Source organism: Phyllostomus hastatus, unplaced genomic scaffold, assembly GCF_019186645.2.
Source record: "Phyllostomus hastatus isolate PE091 unplaced genomic scaffold, TTU_PhHast_1.1 phas_scaffold_46, whole genome shotgun sequence".
NCBI classification, from domain to species: Eukaryota; Metazoa; Chordata; class Mammalia; order Chiroptera; family Phyllostomidae; genus Phyllostomus; species Phyllostomus hastatus.
Genome location: NW_025334032.1, coordinates 32,568,959 through 32,583,318, shown reverse-complemented (window position 1 = coordinate 32,583,318; position 14,360 = coordinate 32,568,959). Strand labels below are relative to the sequence as shown.

Below are 14,360 nucleotides of genomic sequence, written 5' to 3'. Positions count from 1 at the left end.
CTGATTCATTGTGTGAAAAAAAATCATTGACCATGACTCGGAATTTTGTGCTAAAAGCTAGAGAAGAGAATGGATAGTGAATCCATTCCCTACAATAACTTCTCAACCAGTATGCCACCAAACACCATATTTTATCTCTTAAAAGTTTTCTAAATGTGCATATGTTTAAATATTTGGAGAAACAATCATTCCAAGCAGCTATTTTAACAAGTGTGATTTGATGTTCATATAGAGAAGAGATGTTCCTTCTCTGGCTTCCAGGTAGACAGAAACTCACCTAGGCCCATTGTCTGGACCTGAGTAATTATACAAAATTACCATGGTTTGCCATCAAACATTTTAAGAAAGTCTGTGATAGCTGAATTAGTATAAAGGAAAGATTGCAGTGCAGGCACTAAAAAGGAAAGTGCTTTCCTGGTGACGATGGGACCTTGATAGAGCACTGTGGGAAGGAAAAAATATATTTGAACTGTCAATATAAGTATCGTCTTATCATTTTTCTTTCCACCTGGCAGGAATATTAATGTACTGATTTCTCTCATATGGATTATACTTCACTTTCATTTTCAATAACAGTCTTACCTTTACCCTAAGATTTAATTTAATTTTAATTTCAAAAGTATCAGGGAGTTTATTGCATTTTAATAAAAATATTTCTTAATAATCTAGATGATAACGTTACTTCAAGGGAACGGGACTGAGCAGAGAGAGAAGTCAAACTGTGATGCAGAGGAATGGCGGTCTTGACTGGCCCCACAGGGAGCTCGGGGCCTGGATTAGCCTGAGACTCGTGCAGACTCGGGGGGGAATACAGTGGCTGGGTCTCTATCTCCTTTTGTGGATCAAGGCTCATGTGTGCCTTCCCAAGTAGGCGAGGTGTGATTTTGGATAAGATGGTTCTTTGCAGCTGAGATATTTCCTGACAGCTAAAGTTTTTTCCCCATTGGCAGTCCTGGTAGGTGGGGTAAGTCGTAAATTGAAGTGGAACTTGTCTTTTGCTACCTTTGGTGGCTTACCAATGCAGTGACCAAAATCCTTATTTCTGAAGGGCCTCGGGATAAGGCAGCTACACTTGTCCAGTCACTGACAAGAGGGTCTTGTGTCCTTAATGGATTTTTCTGACCTTACGCAGTTTATCTCCAGTGTATCTACTTCCCGGAAAATGTAGGCTGTGGGTTAGTTAACATGGGTCATTGTTTTTCCATGCAATGGAAGGGGGGGACAGAGAGAGAGAGAGAGAGAGAGAGAGAGAGAGAGAGAGAGGGAGGGAGGGAGGGAGAGAGAGAGAGAGAGAGAGGGAGGGAGGGAGAGAGAGAGAGAGAGGGCGAGAGTGTTAAGAGAGTTTGTGGGATACTGACCCTGAAGGAAGTGTTGAAAACAACACGGCACCACGTGGGGAGGACAGCCAGGAGAGGGTGCTTTAGGACCAACTAGAAATAGATATGTTTGCCCAGTGGAATCAGCCTCCTTTATCCTCTGTGGTGCCTCTTGTCCTAGGCATATTCTGGTATTCTCTAAATAACTTCAGTTTTACATTCGAAGAGCAATCGTTTAATTGGTTGCTCTTTATTCTGAGTTCAAGATATATTGGTAAAAGCGTTAATTGACTGACCTCGGTTTAGTTCTCAACTCTTGCTTGAATAGTCTGGATATTGAGCATATCAGAACAGGTAAGGAAATGGCAGTTTCTGTGGGAACCACATTGCTGAGAAGGGATTAGTGAAGGGAACAGGAGAAGGATGTCATTACAGGCTGAGGTCTGTCTTTGATATCACTAACAAACAAACAACCAAAAAAACTTGGAAAGGATGCCATTTTGAACTATAGAAAGTATAATAGCTAAAATATAGAAAAAAGTCATATTAAATATTTTCCAAATGGATGATTGTTACTAGTACTCAAAATGGAACTTAAAGAGATTCTAGATGACATGCTTTAGGAAAAAATCCATCCTTAAAATTCAAGGGTGAAAGAGATGGAAATCTGTAGTATCTTTTAAGGAAGCTCATAGAATCTTTTAAGATTTGGCTGAGAGATGGCCCATTGCATTTCTGCATGAAAGGCTCTTCTTGATAATGAGAAAAATCTTCAGATATTAAAAACCTAAGGGGCTACTTTAGGTTAAGAAGCCAAGTGCTACAGCTTTAAAAACTCAATATGATGCATGCCGAAACGCCACGGGGACGAGAAGGTCTGTGAACCATGAGACAAGTCAAAGTCAGCAAACTTACCAGTAGTCCCACCGCCTGGTCCCGCAGAGAGACTCAGCTTGCCCGTCTGTGTCTTCCTGGTGGTCCTGTACTATTTCTAATGACATTTACCTAACATTTCCTCAGTTCCTGGCTAGTAGGATACCTGCAATTTCAAGTTCAACAAGTTCATTTCATTAACGCCTCCTGTGGAGCTCTCCTCTTCTAAATACACACATGCATGCACACACATGAAGTACACACATACAACGTAGATTTACAGGATGAGAGTAATTAGAAAACTGCTCATAAAAAGAATGTGAAATGCAGAATTGTTATTTTCAGAAAATGTTGTTTTGAGATTCCTTTAAAATGGTCTAAGACTGTACCAGTATCAGCAGTTTGTTCTGAGGGGCTTCATTTCCAGGGTGAACTTTATAATCATTTGGAACCAGAGTTCTGTCTTACCAGAAACATTTTCCAGATGGCCGTGATGCAGATCTGAGCCCAAAGAGAAGTGTATGCTGGTAAATGCAGTCAGTTAGAGAAGGAAATTTTAAAAGCAAAACAATGCAAAACCCTGGCTGGCATAGTTCAATGGATTGAACTCGGGCTGCGAACCAAAGTATTGCAGGTTTGATTCCCAGCCAGGGCACATGCCTGGGTTGCAGGCCACGGCTCCCAGGAACCGCACATTGATGTTTCTCTCTCTCTCTCTTTCTTCTTCCCTTCCCTCTCTAAAAATAAATTAAAAAATCTAAAAAAAATTTTTTTAAAATGCAAAACATTTAAGAAAGAAGAAGATATACAAATTAACTCAGAAATAATCATAAAAATGTTAGAATTTCCTACTGGAATTACCTACTAAAATAAATTGAGCTTACATTTTCTATCTCTGTAGTGACCTAGTATGACTAGACTTCGGGGTAGCTTCCTAGGTGCATAAAGTCCACTTAGCTCCCTTTTTTTTGGTATTTCAATTAAAATGAGGACAATAATGTGCCTATTTCACAAAGTAGTGTTGATGAACCATTGGCTCTGCCAACGTGCTCTCTGAATTAAGCTATTGTGCTGACTTTTATAACAGGGTAGAAACTGAAGGTGTTTTCTTGAGAATCTGGAAGCACTTCTTAGTCAAGACCTTACACATGGACTGCCTATGTAGAATGACCATCCCTTCCGGTCTCATCCTTAATTTTCAGGTCCAGAAATGTGATTTTGCTTAAGGCAAGAAGTGATCCCCCTTTCAGGAACTAAATTATGCTTATAACAACTGACAAATCTCATATGCAGAACCAGAGCTCTTTCTCAGTTCTTATTGACTATAAAATGTCACACCCATGAAGCAGCACAGATGCCTCCCAATGTTCAGCATATTCTCTCCAGCATTTAAAGGCGACTGGGAAATCAAATTATAAACAGAATTTAGTGGTACTATACATCGTCTCTCAAAAATATTTGTGGAGATACATTAGCTTTTAACTCTTTTTTGAGGCTCTATGTTAAACAATGCACCTCCCTTTTAGTAAGTATTCCTACAGAGTTTGTAAAATACAGGCGATTAGACCAGTTTTTCCACAGTGTATTCCGGGGATATTACTCCACCTGTTCTAAAATGTGTGTGTGTGAGTAGGGGACCCATTGGGCAAAGTGTCTGGGGAACTCTGTACTGAACACAGTAAACAGGTTTCTTCACTCCAGACTTCTAGAGTGTTTAGGGTGCTGACATGCGTGATGTGTCTCTGGGTGGGAATATGTCATGCAACGGCTTTCTAAATTTACTTGAAAACTGAACCTTTGTCAGTTGATTATAATTGTGGTGTTCCATTAAACATGTTTGAGAAAAACAGGCATGCTAATAGTGAACCTTTAGGTTTTATACTCTTGTTATAAAGATTAAAATATGGATGTTCCTCAGTCACTCATTGGTGGATGGCAGTCTGTAGGGTACATAGCATTATTATTAATTCATTATTTATTATTTTTCTTAAGTCACATCCCGGGGTGTTTTTTCAGTTGTCACATTTACCACTGAGAAATATGGTTTGTCTTTAGCAGCACACTTGGTTTTCCTACAGCACTCTTTCTTAGCCAGACTCGTCTCCCGCCACAGTCGCTTCTCACGTTCTTAAGGTGTAACTTGAACTTCGAGTTAAAGATGTACAATGCCGATGTTTCCATGCAGATTTAAAGTTGTTTATACACTTAATATTAGATTATTAGACCGGGTCATAGAAATAATTTTCTGACTGAAATTTTTTTGTGGGGAAATTTTTTTTCAAGCACATTGAACATAAAGTATACACATATATTACAAATGTTCCCACTGGATTGAATAGCTATGGTCTGTTCTCCCTTATTGGAAGTAAATGATACTGGTCACTTATGTATAGTCTTATTTACTATAGGTTTACATTTTTGCTGGCCCCTTATATATAATATAATCAAACACTGAAGACATCCATTTTTTCACTGTTTACTGGAAGACTGTGATCATATCGATTATGTTTTTTTGTATATTCTTGTTTTTTATTTCACTTTGCTTCAGCATATTTTCATTCTGATGATTTTCTGGGTTGTTAGAAAAAGAAAAAATATTTGTCAGGAAATTATATTTTAAGTAGAGAAAAATTTGGAAAAAATGCATTTACCTTTATTATACTTTTAAAAAATCCTTCACATGGAATAATAGAATACCAACACAAATAAGAGATATGAAGTGCAGTGTTTATTGTCTTATTCAATACAAGAATATAGTTAAAACCTTTTCACAACTCTGACAATTGGTGATGTATAAATTATGAAACCTTAAACCATGTTGACTAAGAAAAAAGGGAATAAACTGTGCTCAGGATGATAAAAGTTATCTTTTTAAAAAGATTTTATTTATTTATTTTCAGAGAGGGAAGGAAGGGAGATAGAGAGAAAGAGAAACATCAATGTGCGGTTGCTGGGGTTCATGGCCTGCAACCCAGGCATGTACCCTGACTGGGAATCGAACCTGCGATACTTTGGTTAGCAGCCTGGGCTCAATCCACTGAGCTACACCAGCCAGGGCAAAAGTTATCTTATTAACAATGATATGTAAAGATATTTCTATACAAGCTGAATTAGAGGTCAAATTTATATAGGTCTATCAATTATCAATACTGTAGAGTTTATTTTCTAAAAATAAGCAGAAAGAAAGGCTAATTAAAATGAAAATAAAATACAGGCCTACAGCAAACAACAGTAAAAACTTTCTCTTATTCTTCAGAAAAAAACAGCTCATGATAAATTATAAGTAACATTATCATAAAACAGGTTAAGAAAAAGAAAATGCTTAGGTATTTTAAAGAGAACTTTTTTCTTTAATTAAAAGTTGGAAATTAAATTTATTTTCCATTTTTTTACAATACCTTAAAGAATAAATAACAAATTTAAAAGTGATTTGCAATTACATTTAAATAATCTAATATTCATTTCAGCACTTTTTTATTTTATTAAATTATTTAATTACCAACGTTTCACAAATAACCAATCTAATAAGCTCCATTTGTCACTAAATTGCCTAAGGTCATTTTCTAATGTAAAGTGAAGTATAGAATGTATATTAGATCATCAAAGCCATAAAATATTTATTTACCTCTTTTCCTTACTCAGTTTTTTTTTAAATGCACAATGCTAGTAATTTGGAAGAACTTAAAATTTGGTTTTAACCAGAAAAAAATGTCTGAAATATATATTTAATTATCTTCTGACTACCAAATTCTTTCAACTTTCTTGAAAAGTTTTCTTCTTTTTAAAATAATTAATTATACACCAGATTTTTGGCAGTATTTAATGATGACATCATTTAAAATTCTTCTCTCTATTCCATGTCAACACTCTCATTACTTTGGTAATTAAATTTGCCTGTCATGCAGTAACTCCAATCCGGAGGGTAGCCAACATCTAACTGACCCTTCTATGACCAGGCAGACAAAGGTGATCAAGAACCCCGTGTAAGTGAGGACAGGGTGAACTGGGGGCAGATCCCTGGAAAGTAACAAGTGAATGTTTTATGTTTAAAAGGGCGTGGCTATCAGCATTCTCTTCATTACATTCATGTCTATGATTTATTTTAAAGTCAGTCTTTCATAATAAATTTCAAAAAATATTTCTCAATAAAGTATCCTTTACTGTGTTCAAGAAATCAAATGTATGACAATTATAATAAATATTGCTTGCAGTTTCTAAAGCACAGGTGGCAAACACATTTTCTTACACTAGTTATAGCTGGGTATTCACAGGGGATTCACCCGCTGGCTGAACCCGGCCCTCCACCTTGTTTTATCCAGCCTGGCACCTTCTTTCTACCCAGCATCCGCGCCGAGCACCTTGCCCCTAGTTCAGGAGTAGTTACGTTTATACAGTCCTGAAGTTACATCTGGCCCCTTGAAGGCCAACCACAAGGCTGATGTGGTCCCCGGTGAAAATGAGTCTGCCACCCCTGTTCTAAATGTGAATTATTTGAATTTTGGTGATAGCATGGTTTTTACAAAGATATCACTTTATTATTTTTTACATTTTTATCAAGTAAAGATGTAAATTCTAGTGATTAATTAAATAACCGAGCATTTAATGACCACATGCTTTATGAAATCCACTATTGAAAGGATTATGCTAGAAGAGGAAGTACATGGATGAATAAAATCATACACTTTTATGAGGCGATAACAATGAACACCCAGCTGTAACTAGAATAAGGAAATGATACATTTTGTGAGAAAAATAAATATAGCATTTTGATAATAGAGCATAGTGAGAAATGTTATTTCTGACTATGATATTAAACATGGCTTTCTTTGCACTGGGCCTTGAATGATGGGTAAGAGTATTAAGGAGAGGTATCAACAAATCAGTTCAGGCAAATAAAATACATCAATTAAGAAATTTTAATGGCAAAATGAGAGCTTTCTGGGTAATTGCTAGTAGTTTGATGGAAGGTAAGGATGAGTAATAATGAGAAAAGAGCAAAAAACCTGAAAAATTAAGGATTATATGAGACACTTAATGATGTTAAAAATTATTCTAGAGAAGGAGGAGGGGCTATAGTAGAAGAGATTGTTCTGTGATGTTTCCCCTCCATGTGAAGTGATATTGTTTATAATAGATTAGAAAGCATACTGAATATTCAAAATAAAGTACATAAATCAATAATCTCAGGGTTGAGGTGATGTTAAGGGTTTTTGAGCAAGAATGAAGAATATTTCATTAAACTGACCATGTAAAAAATGTTATCTTGCTCTCCAAAGAGTGCGAGTTTGGGGGCAATGGCCAGGTTGCCGATGAAGTGGTCTTGAATTTGATAGTGCCATAGGGAACGGAAAAAGAAAAGCAAATGGGAGAGATTGATTTTAAAACACATGGTGGACTCATAGAAACAACAGACTGACAGCTGTCAGAGGGGAAGGAGGGTTGGGAGACTGGACGAAAGAGGTGAATGGATTAAGAAAAAACCCTCATAGAAAACCATGTGATGACAACTGGTGGGAAAGGGGGTGGGGGAGGTAGAAGAGGGTAAAAGAGGGAATGAATGGTGACAGAAGGAGACTTTCGGTCGTGAGCACACCATTCAATATACAGATGACGTGTCATAGAATGGTACACGTGGAATCTATATAATTTTATTGATGAATTTTACCCCAATGAATTCAGTAAAAAATTCACACATGTTGATTAGAGGTTCATTATATTTTATTATAAAAGTGTTTATTTTAAATAAACAAGTACAGAGAATAATTATCAAAAATATGCAGATCAAGTAATCAACTTCGCATAGTATCTTGTTAAATTATTATAACATCCCTGTGAGGAATACTATTATTTTATGATAATGGTAGAAAAATGAATTTAAATTTAAGTAGATTAAGCAACAAGCCAGAGTCAAGTGTTAATAAATAATAGTCAAGTCTCAAATCCAGTCTGGCTGGCTCCACATTCCCTTGTAAAGCAACACCACACTGTTTGTCAAAAGTAGGTTAATGATTATGAGATTAATCATTTAATACTAGATGATGAATAAAAGCATGGTAAATATAATGATAACAAAATTCAATACAGAGTCTTGATGTTCAAAGATAATCCCTCTGAAAATAAATAATATGAATTTGTATAATGTATACATGATTTGTATTAAACAATATGAATTTATTTAATGAGAAAAAAATAAATTATTTTAATAAAATGTTAATAATGGTTCAAATTATTGAGTACAATAATGCCTACATTTTTTTACAGTTGCTACATAAGTTAGGCATTATTTTAAGCGCTCTAATCTTCATGTAGTCCTTGCAATAAACACATACATTCTGATATTATTGCTTTTACAGATGACAAAAGGCACAAAGTGTTTAGTTAAGTAGTTCAAGCTTACACAGGGAGAAGGTGGCAGATTCCAGATTGGGGCCTGGGACATAGAGATACACTAGATCCTGTTACTTTCTGAAGTTTTGGCAATGTTTTTCTTATCAGTAAATTCAGAAATTACTTTCTTCCTTTTAGATGTTGAAAGAACCAAGAATGTAGTGAATTAGGAGTAAATTCACTCTTTAATGCTCCTGCAGAAGGAAAACCACATTATTTCATCATCTCTTAGATTATTAGTGGACTTGGTCCATGAATGCAAGGATCAGGTTGATTATAAGCTGAATATATGTTATATAGCTTTATGTACTTTAAAACAACCCAAAGATGATATGGACAAAATTGAAAATTTATTTTTAATACAAAGCAGGAGAAATTAAAGGTGGAACAAACAGACATGTTGGAGTTAAGTTAGATTCCCAGCACAGTACTTTACTAACCATTCTATATTTATACAGCAGATTTCCTATTTCATCTAGTTGAAAGGAAATATAAATATTGAAATATAAATATTGTACCAAAATATATATTATATAGAAAATATAAGAAACCACTTAAGCTTAAGATTCAGAACTTTCCAAAATTAAGCATACATATAACATAAGTATTATCACACTTAACTTTAGATGTCCAATTCTTTTCATTCTAACCCTTTTATGAAAATAATTTTTTTAAGGATTTTATTTATTTACTTTTAGAAAGAGGGAAAGGGAAGTAGAAAGAGAGGGGGAGAAACATCGATGTGCCCAAGATGCATGGATCGGGCTGCCTGTAACTCGCCCCCTAGCTGGAGACCTGGCCTGCATTGAAAGCCAGGCATGGGAATCGAACCAGCGGCCTGTCTGTGCACTGGCTATCACTCAGTCCACTGAGTCACACCAGCCATGGCTATGAAAATAATGTTTAAGATTAATATTGAACTGTGAATTATGTTTATGCTAGAATTTTTTAACTTCCATGAGTTAGTCAGTTGCATTAGATGTTTCCATAGCAACTCCATGGCGGCTACTTAAGAACACTTCTTCCAACAGGCTTTTGACAAAATATATGGACAAGTCACTGTGTGAGATTTAATAAAGACGGGCCCTCTGAGAAAATGTTATGCTTTAAAGCCACGTGTCCCTTATACATGCTAATATTTCCAGCTCTCTGAATGTTAGAGAGTCCCGCCTCCACTTGATTTCTGCCACCACTGCTCCCGTGTTCCTTAGGCCTCTTCAGGTCTGGAAATTCTCTCGCTGCCAAGATCTCAGAATCTGAAGCTCCATTTTCTGGTGACCAACCTGTCTTAGCATGTCTCGCATTTCTTAACCCCTGTTGATCTTGAGCCTTACTTTATTATCAGTTATCATTCTTGAACCTTGTGCTACTTTGCAGCCCAACACTGCTGTTCTGGCATTGGAGGGGCATCATTTTTTGCTACTTGAGACACCACATTCTTATGACTTCCGGCCATTCCTGCCTAGTACCGTCTCAGTTTTGAATTTCGAACTTAATTCTGCCTTTGTCTGTTCCTAGATAGGTAGAATGCTGCAAAGCCACATTAATTGGAGCCAGTCTATCAGTCACTACATAGTGAATGCCTAAATCAGAGACACTTTTCACCTTTGAAAATGAAAGAGAATATTCCAAGACTAGTATAAACAGCTCTGTCTCAAAGAAACCAGAGTGTGTCATCATCCCGGCAAAAGGAGACCATTTTCTCATCAGAATCAGCCTTTAGTGATGCTTACATTTCTCATATGTATTTTTTTTTATTTTTAGTCAGTTCCCTGTTAGACATTTCCAGTGTCAGTTTTAAGTCGGAGCCTCAAGAAATGAATCCCTCCTTCCCATCCCCAGTTCAATGCACCAGAATCTACTGCCTCCTTGTTTGACGAGAGATTTGAGACTGCCCACATAAAATTTTCTCCATTTAATAGTCATTTCTTTGTCTTACTTAAAAGTCTTTTAATTCTTACTGAAAAGTGTTTTATACTACTCGGTTGACTTTTTTTTTAGGGGGTTCAGGACTGGAGCCAGTATAATCACTAAGCTTTCCTCTTACTCTGCTGATCGCAGCTGCCCAGAATGTATAAGATATTTCTTTCCAACCCACAGGCCAAGTCATTATCTGAAGGTTTCTCCTTGTTTCTATACACATCTTACCACATGGCATTTGCTCATCCATCATGATAGATTCAAACATGCGTTAAGTATTTGTCATCGCCAACCTACTTTGTACAGATGTGATGGTTTGTGAATAAATACCTGACTTTTTCAATGATACCTCAACGTTAGAGAGCCCAAAACTGAATTTATTTTTGTTACGGAGTCTGTAAGTTTCAGGATTCCCGTGTAATAACCACTGTATTTCCGTCTTCGGTCGTGGTGGCGCACTCGTGGATTCATTGGGAATGCTCCCTTTTCCGGCATCTCCCAGTACAGTCAGTCACCGGGTCCTGGAGACTGTGTTCCCCCCACGCTGCTCACACCTCTTGCCAAGTTGTGCGTTATTCACTGATACTCTGTCACTGAGCCCCACGGAGTATTACTACCAGATTAACCTTAAAGCTGAAACATCCGATAATTTGAGCTGTTCAAGAACTTTTTATGTTTCTTATCCTGGAGGCTGAAGTGGGTACGGGCTCCTTAGCTTTGCATTTAAGGTCTTCCTTTCCTCTGGCCTTAAAACATAATCCCCCTTGTTTTCTTTCACCATCTTTCGTGCATCATCCAGACTGGGCGGCTTTGTTACTTCCTCTGTGTTGCCAGGATGTTCACTGTGTTCCTCCCTGTATGGGCATCTCCTTTTAAAATTCCGTATTCTTAAGGCCTTTATTGTAGTCAGCCTCTTCCATGAGACATTGTACACTCCATTGCCTGACTTGAAATCTCTTTTGTAAAAATTCCTATTAGCATGCCGTTCTTACTTTTTTATTTATTTTACTCTGTTACATAAACATTATCTATGTACTTGTTTTACCCTCAAAGTGTTATTTTGTAAAGGAGAGGACATATGCTTTTCTCATTGTTTGAATACTCAAACACCATGCTTACTTATGTTAGTCAGTCATTAATTACCTATTGAAATTATAGACATGTGACTGTTTGAATCTTATAGAAATATGTGTTTATAAGTATAGTGTAAAAATGTTATTAGAGCTCTGCAAATAAAGTTCTTCCCACAGTTAGGTAGCGAGTATCATTATACCTAATAGATAGTTAAACTGGCTGATGCATGAAGAAATTACAGGATTTATTCACGATAAATCCTAGCCTTTGACAGAGCTGGGAGAAGATACCAAGTCCTTTATATTCCTCTTATCCTGTTCATTTTAAACAGAGCCCTCTATATGCATGCAAATTGCTGCACTCATTCATTAAGTAGATTCAATCTCTCATTTTCCTTAAATCATCACTGACTTGAGCTTACTGTTTTCTCAATTTAGGCCTAAGAAAATTATGGCCAGTTATTCATTCTCCAATCAACCTAAAAGTGAACTATATTTCATTGCTTGTAGGATGGTATGGGAAATCTGAGAGTCACCAAGAAGGGAATCCGACTTGAAGGTATATCTGAGTTTCTACTTCCATTGTATGTGAAAGAAATTCATTCCCGAAAGGTATGTGATACTGGCTTTGGCTTAACTGTAAAAGATAATTTCGAGGTTATGTTTTAGCTTGAAATAGGAGGATAGAACCCCGATATCTCTTCAGTATGTATTTAAGTTTCCTTAAGCTAAAGACTCACTCAAAGAAATCAAAGCAATAAAACAACAGAAAAACTAGTGGAGGTTAGTTTTAAACTAACAGATTGGAGAATCGTTTTGAATTAAACTGCAGTGTTGTATTTGTTAGTCTATAAAATGTGCCCCTCTGTTTTCAATGGAAGGTAAAAATACACACTTATATCAATTCCAAAAGGGGCACTTGGTATATCTTGAGTAATGTTTGCTGGAAGCATTGACTGGAATAAATGATTTAAGTTTAACATATTATAAATCTTTTTAGTTTTAATGGACATGCATTTTCTAAAACATTACAATGAGTTGCAGTATAGAAATTAAATTGATTTATAAATGTACGTTATTTAAACCAAGGAAGAATACTACCCTTTCAACTGTGTGTGTGCTTCCTGTGCTGTGTCACTCAGCAGCATGTTAAAATTCAAAAGGTTATAACTTAGACAATGTTTATTTTGGCTGAAATGTGTTACCTCTCCAAAGGTAGTAAGTATTCTTGAGTATGTAAAAATCAAACTAGAATATTTCCAATCTAGTAGGCATTCCCCTGGGGTATGTGTATAGGTGTGGAAGTAAATTTATTCAGACAGAAAAACTAGAAATTGTGTTATGTAAAATGTGGGAAGTTTGCTAACCTTATTTCGTAAATATGAAAGTCCTTTTTAAACTAGAATTATGTTTCAATATCACTGATATAATAATATCTTAGCAAATGAGTTACATAGTAAGACATAATTTGATAATTTAATTCAAAGCCCTTTTTCCCTTAAATATCAAACTGAAAACAGAATAGAATTCTTTTCATATGAAATTTTAATTAGGATAATTATATTAACTTTAAATTTCATTTTGTTTTATGAGAACCTGCACAGTTTTATTAATATACTATATTGACTGCTCCTCTGGGTACTAGAAATTCTGTACTGAGATTTCCTTGCTTTCTGGATTTTGGTCAGACAGATAACACAGTAGACACATGCATGATACCTAACCTTACCTGGTTAACTATACAAATAATTAAGCTCAAAGTTTAAACATTGGTTGGCTTTTTGTTTTATTTTTGTAAAAATTGCAAAATAGTCTACTGCCACATTAGTCTCCCCTCTGATTGAAAGTCGCCTCTGCTCAGTTATTTTCTGACTTCTTGTTGTGTTGGGCACTGTTAAACAACTTAATATTTGAAGAAAGGCAAACTTGTACATGGAAATCAAGACATTACTTAGCATGGCAAGAAGGGGAGAGTAATCACAGGCAGGAACTTCTTTGAAAAGGCATCCCTTTAAACCAAACTGTAGTGGCCGCCTGGGAATACAATGTAGGGAAAGACAGAATTCACCCCGCAGCTGGAACAGTTTTGAGAGCACAACCATGACTGTGAACTAGGATTCTCCTAGGAAAACTGAATGCATGTTTACTCCATCTATTGACCTAATAAGAAAGAATCCACTGATTTTATAATGTTAAAGTGTGAGATGGTGACAGTCGGGCTTATTAACATTCGTCCCAGGAAAGTTTGCAGCCTCAGTTCACCAGCACTTCTAAAACCCACTGCATTACTGAAATCTCTATGCAGTGCTTTCCCATCTCCAGCCCTGCTGCTTGTCCTCCCCACGTGGCCGCCCATCACCATGTGCCTCTAGGTAGCTGTGCAGCATATGGCTCAGCACATCTGAAGTCAGGCAGGGGTGTGGCTTGAGACTAGAAAAGGAAGGAGACCCATTTACTTGTTGAAAATTCTCTGCACACATGCTACAAAAATAAATAGTTGAAATAAATAGAAAAATGTACGTCCCATCAGCAGCCCCCACATTAGGATCATGAATGGGTGCTGTCAGGCATGCTCTGTCCTAAAGCCTCTTAACTATTTAACAAGCCAGCTACAGTTTCCCTGAACCTTAGTTTTCTCATGAATAAAGTGAGTTTGGTGGAAACTTATCATATCCTTAGTTCTTAGGTTAAGAAAGAATATGAAGAAATTCAGCAGTACTAGTAGACATGAGATGTACATTTTAAAAATTCTGTTGTACATGTCAGTCTCTTCACACATTTTTATGAATTC

General features: G+C 36.4%; 1 protein-coding gene across 1 annotated transcript in view; it reads left to right on the top strand.

Moving 5' to 3' along the window:
• The window catches only part of SGCZ (sarcoglycan zeta), a 664,156-nt gene that overhangs the window by 542,457 nt on the left and 107,339 nt on the right, over positions 1-14,360 (top strand). The window contains exon 3 of the mRNA XM_045821509.1: positions 12,080-12,181. Coding sequence (XP_045677465.1) covers positions 12,080-12,181 — 102 coding nt within the window. The remainder of the gene's footprint in view (positions 1-12,079; positions 12,182-14,360) is intronic.